The following is a 15330-nucleotide window of genomic DNA, read 5'->3' on the forward strand; positions in this document are numbered from 1 at the left end:
CAGAATGTCACTCTTCCTTTGTGCCTGCCGGACACTCAAAACTTCTCCCCCCTCCTCCTCTCTCTGCCCCCCCCCCCCCTTATGTGAATACATGGGAGGTGACTCCAGTCAGAACCTTTTCTTAATTGTCCCTCAGACACTGTGCCTTCATTAATGACTCCCCAATTAGTGACCCCCCAAGCAATTTGGCAGAACACTTCTGAAGATACCTCAAGAATTCAATTGCCCTTGCTAAAATCGTTAGGTTTAGGTAGATTTGTTCAGACACTGGTGCTGGTCTCTTGTGGAGTTTTGCATATTTTGTATTAAAACCTATAACCATTCCACATGTTGAGGCAGTATCCTGTTTGGCTGTTAGATTATTGTTATTGTTTTGCCTTTGGGCACATTATTGTAAATAGATAAAACATGTTTTATGCAATGAAGATGCCGTGTATGATATGTAGATATGAACCTGTACAGAGCGGATGATGTAAGCGTGAAATGCCTGTACAATGTATATGTTGCACCAGCCTATGTAATTATTATATATGACTGACCGTCATTCATATGTAAATATAGAGATTATTGACCACTATGTCCTGTACAAGGTATACAGACTAGTGGAAATATTTATTTTGTACATACAGAGAATTTAGACGTAGATGCTTTCATTGGAGAGGTGATAGCAGATTTGGGTTATCGCCTGGTTCAGAGAAGGAAAGGGCGTATTGCTATCCAGACTGAACAAGGATGAAACTCACAGGAGTAGAGTAGGAAGGAAGAAATAGACCTTTTTGGCATAAGAAGGCATAACACGAAATATTAGAAAGCACAAAAAAAAAAAAAGAGGCAAGGATGAGCGAGTGACAATTTTTTGTTCTTTCTTGGCAGTACGTTCGTCCAGTTTGCCAAATAAGGAAGACATCTGTATTTGTTAGAAGTACATCTCAGAGTTCACTTGCAAAAAAAAAAAATACAAAATGAAAAAGACAAAAAAATATATAAACGTAGATGAAAATGTGAAAAGTGAAATGATATGGTACTGCCTTTTATCTGCAGTATGAAAAAAAGTTTAGTGATGTACGCGAGGAATGTAACTTCCATTTGTTAGGCTCCTCGTGCAATGTGTAAGGAGATAGGCAGCAATAAGATATTGCCTTCGGTGTTTTCGTTCTGAAATTTGTTGTCGTTGCGGCTACTTACGGCGTGGTTACGATGCGCTGCATCTCTATGAGATTGGCAACTGCGGTCGTGGGAAACGTCTCCATGTCTCTCTCGTTGCGAAAGTGATTGTTCCCAGTGAAATACGAAGCAACACATCTTTTTCTTATTTATCCTGCTTACCAATAGGTAGATAGAGCACGTTGTGCGTACGTGCTGTTTCTGTCAAACTTGCATAGATAGTTAGTTTCAGGTGTTCTTTATTTCATAATGGGTCTTTAAATGCTACAATTTTTTTTTTTCTTATGCGTTTTCCCCAGATACATTGAGATTATAATATACATTATTATTTTTCGTAACTTGTTAGTAACCGAATACATGTAGAAGTTGCAACATGACGGCTACATGTGCAAACGAACATTGCAAGAGTATTCCGGTGCCGCACAGAAGCCCGATCACAACTATTGTGATGGTAGAATGATAGTCCAAAGTAGTGCCTCTGTAGTAGGAATAGACTAGTTGGTAGTGACAGCAAGTTTGAAATACGAATGGGATTGGCATCTGTAATATCTTTTCCACTGAACTGAGAAATACACGTAGCAGGAAAAAAGCATTTACACGCTTTCACAGTGCGTATTTATTGTAGCCTACTTGAAATAATTGGCCTGGGCAAACCTTGATATGTATGTGCACATAGTGTGATATCGAAGTATTCCTCACTTTATGCATACAATTTTTCTTACTTATTCCGGCATTGGATAATTGATGATGTGTATGTAGTGCGCAAGTCGGCAAATGCCTATGTTGGGTAGAAGAACAAGGGGGAGAAAAAACGACGGCAATCCAACATTGCGCTATTGTGACATCTTGCCTTGCAACAAACGGGCAACATGTGTGTGATAAGACTATGATATACCGCCCGTCGTACAGGGAATTTGTCACAATTGCACCCTGACTTGTTCTCCCACCAAACAAGAATGAAATGGGGACTGAAAGTGTGAATGAATTTCATTTCATTCTCTCGTTCACGGTTTGCTTTCACCGTTATCCCTATGCACGGGTCACTGCTTGTAATGTTCCAGTGGCCACAGTATGAAGAACACTGACCATGTAGGCTTGATACTATAATTATAAACTTATATACCATTAAAGAGAGGCTAGTATCCAGTCTGTATAAATGTTATATATTATATACATAAAACAACAATACGATCGCTGCTGAGGACGTCATTCTTTTAGATGTCCAATGCATTTATGAGCTTTTTCCATGTGCTTTGCAAGACAACTCGAACTGTGTACAGTGTACATGGAGTAAATACGTATATTAGTATATCTGTACATGAAATGCAAGTGTGTATAAGAAATAGCATGGATGCTTTCTTCAAAGAAAAACTAAAACTAAAAAGGTGTGCTACATTGTTTTTTAAAAAAGGAGGCTAATCAAGTTTAAGTGTCCTGAAATGTCTTGCGTGTCACCTTGTTCTGTTTTTTCCCCCCTCGGTTTGGGTTTTGTGTTTGAATTTTCTTTGCATGCCCAGTAACTACATGTTTTGAAATGATGTGTTTACATATGTGTTGTTTCTAGAAATAGTGCAACACATGTTGTTGACCCTGTTTATGTCAAATCCACTCTATGCTGTAACTGCCGTGGACTGTTTTCTTTTCTTTTTCTGTTTAGTGTACCGTCTATCAAGTTATGCCTCACTTAGAGTGCGTGGAGAGGTCCAAATTCGCACTTCAGTTGAACACACACATTGTGATGTATTCTTGCTCTTTTTTTTTTTTTTTAAAGCATCAACAAACTTTGACGGTGTGCCCATTTCGAGAAGAAATGCATACCCGAGATAGGAACAAGAATACTCCGTGTTGTGCGGTTCATGTACATTTTGTAAATAAGATGTTCATATGATGCAGCCATTGTCCATATAAGTTAAACAAACTGAAAAACCATTTCGTTTTTTTTTTTTTTTTTGAGGAAAGATAAAGTAATGTCATAAATTATCAATAAAAGTGAAATTACGTTTCAAACGGAGACACTGGATGATCATTGTAATTTTCTTTTATTGTGAGCTGAAGTTTCGCTGATGGCATTGAGCGGTGTGGTCGTTATTGTTGATTGATTATTGTGTGGTGGCACTGAGAAATGTGTTGAGGTCAGTTTGCATACATGTAATTGTCATTGGCCTTGTACGGAGTGCGTTCTGTGATGCAACTGGCTCCGAGCGTCGAGGGCGCGTTACATAAATGCAACACGTACACAACCTAAATACGCATACACACACACACACACACACACACACACACACACACACACAAACAAAACAGACAACGAACAAGTGCACACGCACACACACACACACATACGCAACATACTCCAGGTGACAAAATCGATACACGTGTGTGAGCTCACTTCATGGATTGTGTTAGCCAACTGTACTTATGTATTAGTGTGTGAGAGTGCATCGACGTAGAAATGTTTGTTGAACGCATCTGATTGCGTTCGATACAGATTTTCATTTCCCGTTGAAGACAAGATTAAAAAAAAGAAAGAAATTAAATAACAAAATGAATGAAAGTCTCATCACTTAAACCGAGAAAAGGCAGTTTGATACAAGTAGCTGTGCAGCTAATGGGAGTGGATTCAAAGATCAACTACTGTAGGGGTGTTATTTGTCTGAGCAATTTTAAGAGTACAATGTACACAATGTTACTTGTATGAAATATAACTACGGGGTGCAATAAATTACAACTATATAATTATTTCAAAATGAATAAATGCAAAATTGCGAGAATTTACAGCATACGGAGCATCAGGGAAAACGAACGCTTCTTGTCTTACAGTAGATTTCCTGCCTATGGCATTATGAATGTGGATTCCTTTACAGAACGACCCAATTCTTTCTTTTTCTGTTATTATAGCGACTCTTTCTTCTCGAACAAAAATTGGCATTGTACATGTTCTTGTGTGGGTGAAAACGCAGGAAACTAAGTGGCTGGACCCTCCATTAAATGTTGAGATTTGATTGACACCTGAGCAGAGTTCGAGCGATTACAAAGCTTTAGAATAGAGACGTAGTCTATCTGAGCTTCATGCATGACTTGCACATTTTTTCTTCTTTTTATTTTTATTTTTTTTTGTTTTTGTTTGTTTGTTTTGTTTTATTTTCTTCATAAGGGGAAACTTCTCAGAATATGGCTTCGTGTGCATCTTACAACACGTGTGTGAAAAATGTACGTTGTACGTTCCTCTACAGATTGAAGCCAACAATAATATAATTGATGAGGGATTGGTCGGTAGATGGCGCTATTTCACAGCAATGAATAGGACACTGACCGACCGACATGTCAGTGGATTATTCCTCCTTACTCATTTTGTAAGCTCTTTGATCATTCCAGATCCTGACAGTGGACGGAGGACCGGGACAGAGGACTGGTATTGCACTAGTGATAGACCCGCGATGACAGCGCTCTAGTCCGTCTAGATCATGAGTTTCGTTAGATCATTAGTTTTTAGATAATTATGGAGAAAATTTGCTCCCCAAATCACAGGGAATACATGTAATTTGATTTCTCCCAATCGTCTTTTCCCCAATGCTAATCATGTCATATTTTCTGTTACGTTGGACAAAATTCGAGTAGTGCCTTCTCCCTTTTGTGTGAAAACAAGAAGAGAATTAACTTCTCTATGCCTTTGACGTGGCTGTCATTTTGCTGCTCCTATCAATTCAACATGAAATCAGTCACTGAAGTGGCGCTTACCTTGCTCTGACTTTAGGCGTAGCTGAAACCTTCTTCTATGTTTTATTCCGAATTTCTTCAAGCGACAAAATACAATCCTGTTTCTCTCTTTTGTGAGTTAGCTATATGAATTAAAGCGATTGCATTACACCAGAGCGGTTACTAGTTTATAATGGTATGGTAATGGTAATGGTATTTTCATTTTATGTTGCTTTAACGTTTACCCCTTTTTCATATCCTGTTTGTTTTGTTTTGTGTTTTCCACTTCTAAAATTTAGATTTGCTTTGTGTATCTCAATAGTATCATTAACCGATGCATTTTTTATTCTTTTGATAATTGTGATAATTCCACTAAAATGAATTGCAAAGTAACGTTGATGCAACAACACAAAAAAAAAAGAAAGGGGGAGAAAACTGTCTAGGAACACGTCTAATCGTTGCTATAGCCACGGTGTGCGCGCGTTTGTGACGTCATTCAAGCTCCCTTCACTCTCGTCAACGCGATCTCCTGTCAGCGCACTGCGCGCAGTTGACGTGGTTTTTATGGGCGCACATTTTGGCGCGAATCAGCAATGGCATTTGAAAAAGATCACGCAAGATAAACTTACCATGCCAACAGCAGTGATAGCAAAATACATCGACATTTTCAACGTTTGATTTACAGTGGCTGCTTTTCGCAGACTCTTCGTAAATTGCCGGAGGAATTCTAAAAACAAAATGGTACGTATGTCACTTTGTTATTTCCGAACATAACTTATGTTCAAACCTCCTCTGACAATTTTAATTACCCCCTCTAAACTATTGGAATATTTTTTCGTACCGTATGTTACGTTTCTCGTGTGTTTCAGAGTCAATATTCATGTTCCCCCCTCTTGATGAGTGATGTATTCATGTTTTGATCCTTCGGAACCAGCTCTGTTGCAGTTCACCTTTAGGGAGATTAGGAGACGTCGAGCAAGCAGCTGCTACGAGCTTCGCTTCCCTCGCCAAAAGACTTCAATCTAGGAGGAGGAGAAGGAGGAATCAAATACACCAAACGTTCCCCTCTGGACCACGCCCAAGAGGTGAGAGAGGTAAAATTTTATTCTAGGCATTGCTAGGTATTTGAACCGGACCAAGAGAGACTTAAAAACATTGAGCCCCCGTTACCTAGATGTCGGTACCATAACGACTGTGTTAACCTCCCCCCCCCCCCCACACACACACACACACTGACACGACTCAGACAGCAGTTGTTCATCTTTTCTAAGACACACACTGGTGAGGGGTGACAAGGTTCATGAAATTCTCGCCCGGTAATTTCAATACTGCAACTGGCATCTTCACTTGCGACATCGCGTGCTTGTTTCGTTCGTGTAAACTACGATATATATTTTCCCTACTTTGTCTTTTGAGCTTGCTATTTGTCTACATCCATATTGCATGCAATAGATAATAAAGCCTACTTCAGGAAGAATTCAAGTGTGAAAAGATTATGGTCCGTTCAAACATGCGTACATAACAGATACAACAAGGAACGAAAACTCTGTGTCTCCGGTCGATGATCGCGTCAACGCCGAGCCTCCTCCGAACGAGCCCACGAGTCTGTCGCCCTCTTTTGACGACCTACCCGATGAGTTGCTGCTGAAGATCGTGAGCTACATACATCCACTGAGCGAGACGTTCACGCGTCTACGGCAAACTTCGTGCCGATTTCACAACCTCATGGAGACGACATGTTTGTATCGGGTAAGGACTATAGTAGATATGATGTTTTTGAAGATACTTGATATCAATAAGACCCAAACTGTCTGTTTTATGTATATCCTTTTAGAAATAATATGTTGCCATGTTTGTTTGTTTTTTATTTTGTAAAGAACAATGAAGTAAGTAGATATTGTACAAGACAGGCGGAAGATTAATATAGATTGCCCAATTTCAAGTATGAGTTTTCACGATCCACAACAAGATATATCGGCCCTAAGATGTGGAATAGTCATCCAAATGATGTTAAGCAGTGTTGCTATGTCTTTATTTAAGAGAAAACATAAAGAATATATTGTAAAATCATATACGTGCAATAGTGCCTTCCTGCAATAATCCCCTTATCATTGATGTTAATATGTATATCAGTAGTTTTCGTTTTGGTTTGTTTTGATTTGTTTTGTTTTGTTCTTTTTTGTATTGTGTCGTAATTGTTATCTTTTACTAGGGAGAAGCCTTGACAGGTCAATGGCCTTTGCTTCTTCCTCCACACTCTGTATTGCATATTATGATTGACATGTTGTCCTCAAGTGTTCATTCTTTTTTTACTAGTTGTGCAAGTTGTGGAAATAAATGAAATGAAAATGTTAATTCAAAATTTAATTTCTATTCATATGTAATGTGGGATTACAGACTTCATGACAAGTTACAAGTTTGAACATTCTTCAAAAGTTTTATCTAGAACAATACTGTCTTTGAGGACTTTGAAGTAGTCATGGTAACTGAGGGAAAAAAATTAAGGCAGAGCATTTAGCTAAAAAGCTTAGTAGCCTACATGAAGTAAGAAGAAGAAGAACTGCACGTTCAATCTCAAAATTATATTGGTTATCTGCGCCAAAACCTAGGTATATCGAGCCAGAGCGAACCAGAGCTATGGTCAATATAGCCAGTGGCTCTATGAGACTGGGGAATCCCTGTGGCAGGCACATTTCGCACACACGAGTAAACTTATCTAATAGCTTATTGACCAGTCATATTTGTAAGAAAGAGGAGGGGGGGGGGGGGTTCTTTTAATAACTTTGAACTTGTAAAATTTCTCTGATAGATGATTGTTTGTCGAGTAAAGTACCTGAATGATAAAATGCGCGCAGTTATGGACAATTCTAATTAAGTACCAAGAGAAAAAGTGTTTTCCCAATGTCTTTTAGGTCAAATTGAGCATAACGATGATCTTGGTGACGAATTACGTTGCTTCTTTATTGAGAGTTGTCTTACTAGATAGAAAAGGGAAAATTGCCCTTCTGTAAGACAAGATATATCTAACCAGAACTCCTGCAGAATTCCTTTTGTATAAGTGCCTACATTTACCCTATACCTATTTGCTGCGATTTACTATTCACCTTTATCAATACCTCCCGAAAATAGTACGTAAGACTCACTTTTGAGGGAAAAAAAGAATCATCACATAAAACATAGTAGGATAAATTCTAACAAATGAACATTACACATCCCCAAATGTATTTCTTTGCAAGATATATTTAAAACTTCTCCTTAAAAAAAACCCCAACAACTCTTTAAATACGGATTGACAAAATCAACAATATCTTGTTTATTTTATATACACATATGTTTGGGTTTTTTTTTTTTGCAATATCTTAAGTAGATGATAAAAAAAACACCCTATTTCATGATGTCTTTAGGACTAGTCTGGCTTGACTTATATGCAAAATGTTGAACATGATGATAGAAGTGTGCAGCAGTCTCACCGGCAATCAAGGCGACATTAACTTTGTTTCCCACAAAAGGTGCGGGCGATCGACCTCTCCCACAACCGCCCGTTCGACTTCGACACACTGAGAGCCACGATGGCGGCATCTGCCGAGACGCTCACCGATCTCGACCTGTCCCATTCCAGTGACGTCACCGACTACGGCCTCTACCACCTGGTTATGACGTGTAGGCAGGTGGTGCGCGTAGACATCTCGTACTGCGCGCAGCTGACCAATTGCGGACTGCGCATTCTGACCAATTTGACGAGGCTGGAGCGAATCGACATCAGTGGATGTCCCCTTGTTACGAGCAGAGGGGTGCATTTCCTATTCAAGTAAGTGACGTCGTGTAAGGATGTGCTTGTCTAAACCCGCGGGTGGTAGATGACTTAGGAGGTGTTCCCATAATTATGATTGTAGAGACTGTCAATTTTTGCTCTAAAATGGAGACATTTGCACAAGAAACTTGTGAAACAACGCTGTGATAACAGTGATTTAAGGGATTTCGATCATCGCGTACTATACTAACGTTCTACCTACCCACTACTTAATGGGGAGGGCGCTTCAAGGGTAGGCCTATACAAGTTGTGTATACTGAGATTTCAAAATACTCCAAAACAACTCATAACCCTAACAAAATCGCGTCAGCCATACAAGTTTCTTGGTAGAGCCATTTGAAGTTATTGCAAGCACATTCCAAATGGTGAAATATTAATTTTTGAGCCCTTTTGAGAACTCATGTTTTAGCTTTGAATGATTAGGCACATGCAGGGAGTGTCATACTGCCACTAATATCCTCATCTCTCGCTGACCAGCGCTGTTGGCTCCCACGTCGAAGCTGCAATTACTTAGTTTTACCAGTATTTGATAGTTTCTTACTGAAACACGTCATTGTAAGCCCTGTTGAGATTCAGTTGGCATAAAATTATCTCGTAACCAGTTGCCATTTTTAGAATATTGCCAGGTCAAACATCAACCACTTTTGTCGTTTTGGTCTTTGCTAAAGAAGCTGGAAGTTATTATAACTTGTAATTAAGCCTATTACAGCATCTCATGACACTGTTGATTTAAAACTGGAGAGGAATGACCGTAGATGGCAGCATGACAATAATACCTAACCAGTGTCGTATGCCTGAAGACGGTACTGAATCGAACAGATCAGTGTAAGTCACCATAAAAATATTACAACTTTGACTTCAAAACAGAGTCCCCGGGAACCTGTACTACTGAGTCTATTCAACCGATTTATTGATTTCAATTGCCGATTCAGGTTAAACAACGATAGCCTCACACAAGTCGCTATGAACAACTGTCTTGGTTTGCGAAGCGATCCGCACAATCTCCTGCACATATCAAAGTTTGGCAATAAGCTGAAACATCTTGAAATGGCATGGGACGGAAGACTAATGAAGCTCAATCCACTGAATGAAGTTGATATAGACAGGTAAGGGACTACATAGCCTTTTGTCAAGGCCCTCTCGCTGTACGGTGTAGCGAGCCCAGCCGAGTGGGTTGCGCGCTCGGATGGACTCGCTTCGCTCGTCCGTTCGCACGTCCGTTACAGCGAGAGGGCCTTGACAAAAGGCTAGGGACTACATAGAGTATTGATGATTCTCGTCTGCTCGATTTACATGCCATATCTTTCCGTATTCCATTGTTTCAGCCTTTTTGATGTCATTTCTATTTTCGTTGTTCTTGTCTGTGTGCTGTGAATGATTTTGTGTCATCTTGATGATTTTAGTCTGATATTTCAATTCTGAACGCTTATTTATCATCGTTTATAGTTTTTTTTTTTTTTTGGGGGGGGGGGGTAAAGGGACTACGATTTGTTCAATCCTGTAGCTTTCATTGTGAACCTCTTCACATTTTGATGGAATAGTATATTCCCACCTCAACTAAATGAATCTATACAATTAATTGAATTGAATTTACAGTGAAGAATAAAATCCACTGCTCGTGGTATGTGGACATATAGCTGTATCTATGGATTAATCACCTCAGTTACAATATGATATAACTAGGTGATGAAAATTGGCCGTTAGTAAAAAAAATTGCACATTGGAAATCTATTTCCCCTTTAATTGCCGGTAAGTCTGTCCTTGATGTCTTATTGACGTAGCCTTTCGTGTTGTTCAATTCAAATCGGTCAGATCTAATCAGCAATGTGCTCAGTTCATCTTATCCCTGATTGATCCAAGTTAAGGAAAGGAAGAGAAAGTAATTTATTTGTGTGCTCTAATTATAAAACAAAAAAGTTTGACAGAGCATTTCGGGCAGCTCGAGTACTTGGACATCAGCGGCAGTCGTTGCACGGACTCGGGGCTGGAGGCCGTAGCCACGCACTGCCCCAAACTTCGCACTCTGAAACTCCGACACTGCCTGATAAACGTGAGTAGCTGCATCTTCACCTTGGATCACTCGGGTGATGTTTGTTATCTTGAAGGTTCATTAACAGGAAAATGAAATAAGGCTTGTTATCCCGAAGATTCGTTAATTCGAAAACGAGATGTGGTTTGTTATTTCGAAGGTGCGTTATTCCAAAGCGCACACATTTATATCACCGAGATGTTCAATGATTAAATTGGACATTGAAGTAGGGTTCGTTTATCCAACCATTAGTGGTGTTAAATGAAATAAGGTTCGTTATTCCGAAGGTTTGTTTATCCCAATAAAAAACAAGGTTTGTAAATCCGAAAATGACAAAAAGGCACGTACTTACGAATCTGCGGAACTACGAACCTCATCAAACTTTCGAACTAACGAACCTTCGGAATAACAAATTGCAACCGATCACCCTGCTGATGGATGCTAGTAATGCAGGACAGATAGAGAGGGAGAGAGAGAGAGGGAGAGAGAGAGAGATTCCATATAAATCCGTCATCACGTTTGACCTCGTTATAAGTACAAAGTAACGTAAGGTTAATCAAGAGATTAAGAGAACGATGAACTATTATTGGCACTGACCTGAGAGTCAGAAAGTTTCACACGTGTTTATGGGGCAACGCTATTGGTCAAAATCACTCATCTCCAAATTAGATTGGACTACCTTGCCACCATCAGCTCACAAACCTGCCGTTGGCTTCCAAAAAAGTCGTCACCAAATCTTCTCGTTTTTATGGCATGAATTTCGAAGGTACATCCTTGGCAATGAATTATTTCTCTGTTGGAATGCGTTTGAAATGACCCCAATCAGAGGGGCAAGTTATAGCTGTTTTAATGTTAAAAAATCAAAGTCGTGATATCTGTCATGCACAATCAAATGATAGAGTAAAGGACAATGAACATCAATTACCGCTTCATTTAAAGGGATAGTACAGTATTGGTAGAGATGAGAATTTGGCTTTTGACTTTTTGCGAGATACCAAGAAAACACTTATGATATAGTACAGAGCATACCATTTTAAGAGGAATTCAAAGTTTATTTGATGAAAATCGGGTTTGGAATGACGGAAACATCCAAAAACAAACTAAAACAAAGCAATCGTAATAAAGTGTGGGTCCCACACTTTTTAAGATTGCTCGTTTTTGATATCTTAGCCATCTCCAAACCAATTTCAATCAAATAAGTGTTGAATTCGTCATAGAATTACATGCTCTTTCATATTTCATAAGAGGTTTCTCATTATCTCACCAAAAAATGTTAGAAACCTGAAATTAGGTCTCAACCAAAACTGTACGATTCCTTTAAACTAAAAATGAATTGGAAATTGAGGTGTTGTGGTTTCCCTATCCTTGTAGGACGTGGGTTTAAAGTACATCGCTGAACTCCTCCCAGACCTAAGGCATCTTGACATCTCCGACTGCCATGACGTCACAGACGTGGGATTGGAGTTCCTTGGAGGTGGTTGCTTCCTCCTCGAGTACCTCGACATCTCACGTTGTTTCTCGTTGCTAGGCGACGGCTTGGCGTCTCTGGCGGACTCTTGTAAGCACCTCCGCACCGTGATTGCTCGCGAGTGCTTCGACCTGACCGAGGTCGTCGTCGAGTACCTCTCGCTCAGCTGCCGGCACGTAAGGCACCTCGACGTCGCCTTCAACCAGGGGGTGACGGACGACACGCTCTTGATGATCGCGACGGATCGCAAGCCCGGGGAAGAGATGGTGGTGGTGACCGCAGGATGTCCTAGAGTGGGTCTCGATATCGCCGTCGACGGAGAGAGCGACGACGCTCATCATCGATTTCGATTTGTGGACTGGAAAGGGAAAGAGGTTGGCTCTTTCCTGATTTGGGAAACAGCCGTTTGAATGGAAGACTACGCACGAACGATCAAAATTCCCTCCACTTTATCCCTGTCTCCCTCCCTCCCCTTACGCTCTCACTCACGTTCAACAGTAAGTTGAAATTATATTTGAGTGTGATGTGAGAGTTGTACTCGTTCTGCATGTACTGAACAAACTTTAGCAGACAATTCAGTGTATCCAAGGATGCTAGTCGCATCCAGAGTGACCCTCCCCAATCTTCGATATCTCTAAAAAGAAAAAAAAAATATTGTGCTCTTTTTCATTTTGTATATTTTTAAATATTCTCAGGCTGCAACTGCTTACAACATACGATGATCATTCCTCTCATCATCATGAACGCTAATATTTGACCTTCACTCACCCTGATTACCATTGTGAGACCGAAAATATTATGAATGCTAAAGACTCTAATTCGTATCACGCTGTAATATGTCATTGCGCATGCGCGAACTGGACGACTGAAATATGACTCACTTCATGTCGACGAGCAGACTGGTAGTGCTGCTTTGTGTATTCATAGACGAATTATGTTTCATTGCTCGTGCGTATTTTTGCAACACCATAAACGTATTGTTTCATGAAAATCATAGTGCATTTTGTGATGGGTTTCTTCGAGAAGTTGACATTCGAGATGAAATCCAGATGATTCATGACATGTTATTGCAAGAAGAACTCAGTGCAAGAATGATTATTAATGACATGACGACTGTTTATACAGAGTTATTTATTTACAAACTTTATTTCCATATGCATTTAATGATTCATAAATTTATTATTTCGTATCTTTATACAGAGTACAATACGACACCTAACATTATCATCATTACTAATCATCTACGACCTTGAAGACTTTTTAAAGCATATTTTGTACGTGATCATTCAATGTGTAATAATTCTTCGTACTTATTTATTTATTGCATTTTTACTCTGCGTTAAGTTATATAGTTTCTATTGCACAGAATTGTGTTTCTCGTACACTCGTATTTCATGACTTTATACTACATCTTAATATACTATAACCAGTCATTACATAAATTGCACTGTCTGCGATTGAGATTCTATGATAAGCGTATACCATAATGTTCTCGTGGACGATGTCGTGAATTTAAGGAAACAATGTTTAGATTACCTTCTTGCTGGTGATAAACAGACATTCCTTGTAGAAATTTAGTATGGCTATAGAACATAACTGCCAATGCTAAGGCAAGAACTAAGACAATCAAAATACCATAAGGTCTAATAAAAGGGAAGATTAATGAATCAAACACGAACTTCGTGTCTTTGCAATAATATGACTGTTGATGGAAGCACATGCGTCAGCAACACAATACAATACAAAACGAATCTAGGCAAAACAAAAACAACGAACAACAAAGCAGGCGAACATCTTGGTAATAGTCACTTTGAGCTATCATTCTTTCAAACCGAAAGCTATATATTTTTTAAAGACTTTCTCTTCAATTAATAAGTGGAACCCAATAGCCAATATCAAAGCGAATCACATCTTTTGATATAAACACAATAAACCAAAATAGCTTGTGGAATACGAGACTGAATTGTATTAATCACGTCAGTCACAGTAATATTACATCTATATTACACTCGTTTTGTCGCAATGACAATAACCGTTTATATAACGACAGCACCACGACTCCCTGGCGTAGCTTCTCAAAAACTGACAAGCCCTTTAATAGTCAGATTCCCGGAGTTTAATGCTTTCAAACTGAAAGCATGTTTGTGTGTTCCTTACTTTTCTATTCAATACAATCTTACCGTGCTGTCAAACTCAGATTTCCTGGAGCACATGTTGCTATATCATGCCTTGCAGAATTTGGTATATATTACCCACGAGATTATATTACACAAGTGTACTAACAACAATCTCTTTGGTACTACCACTGTAATTATGTACACGATATAAAAATAGTAATAAAATATAATGGTGTCGGCGTTCACAAAATGAACCAATCCTCAACGTCACCTGGAAGAGCGCCCGCTTGTGGCTTGTGACCATAATATGGAGTGGAGTATATTATACTCCACGAATTGCCTACAAGGAGTCCTAGTTTGCGCCGATGGCTCTTAGTCGTAGAGCGAATGTTGAACGGCATCACTGGGAGATGAAAGTCTTACAGAGTCGTTAGTGACACTCTTTTAATGGAGAAGCAATCCCCTCGTCTGGTAGACGCCTTTGACTATTCGAGTGCGTTAGACACAATACATGTCAGAACAATCATTCTGGTTTACTGAGACCACTTCCGTCACTGTCTTGTCTTCCAACACAAAACTTCGGTCGCTCGTACCAAATCCTCGACGAACTCGAGCAGTCATGATTGTGAGCACTTTCTACTTCATTAAGCATTCACTGGCGTAGACATTGAAGTATGCCTAACCTCCTGCTTGTCTAAGAAGCTCAAAAGCTACATCTTCGCTCACCTTGTGTTACCATTGGCAAATCACCGTAGGCATACAAACTCTGCCTTGTTGAAGCTCGCGTTGAAATTCTACGCCTGCTTTGTCCGCCAATAGTTCTCCAAGTGCATAGTTGACAGAGCCTGTAGTATTATTATTCTGTGGTAAACTACGCAACATCGTAGGTGGAAATGACTCGGAGCAAAATAAGAAGCTTCCGAAATCTTCGGTAAAACGTGCGCACACAGACTGCAGGGGCTACTACGCAGCACCCGCGAAACCGATGACAATCGCCGGCATACGACACAACTTCTGTTCGATCCCTCTCTTTCGTCGTGATTGC

At 39.7% G+C, this 15330-nt stretch overlaps 1 protein-coding gene across 1 annotated transcript; it reads left to right on the top strand.

The window, feature by feature from the left end:
* The first annotated feature begins 5053 nt into the window (after positions 1-5053).
* Positions 5054-12578, top strand: LOC139709600 (uncharacterized). Its single transcript, XM_071621560.1, has 7 exons — positions 5054-5061; positions 5806-5945; positions 6386-6609; positions 8370-8668; positions 9604-9777; positions 10589-10721; positions 12072-12578. The coding sequence occupies exons 1-7, from the start codon at positions 5054-5056 to the stop codon at positions 12576-12578; spliced, it is 1485 nt and encodes a 494-aa protein (XP_071477661.1).
* The last annotated feature ends 2752 nt before the right edge of the window (positions 12579-15330 follow it).

This window comes from Diadema antillarum, unplaced genomic scaffold (assembly GCF_040938485.1).
Source record: "Diadema antillarum isolate AM-2024a unplaced genomic scaffold, OU_Dant_1.0 seq00001454_RagTag, whole genome shotgun sequence".
Taxonomy (NCBI): domain Eukaryota; kingdom Metazoa; phylum Echinodermata; class Echinoidea; order Diadematoida; family Diadematidae; genus Diadema; species Diadema antillarum.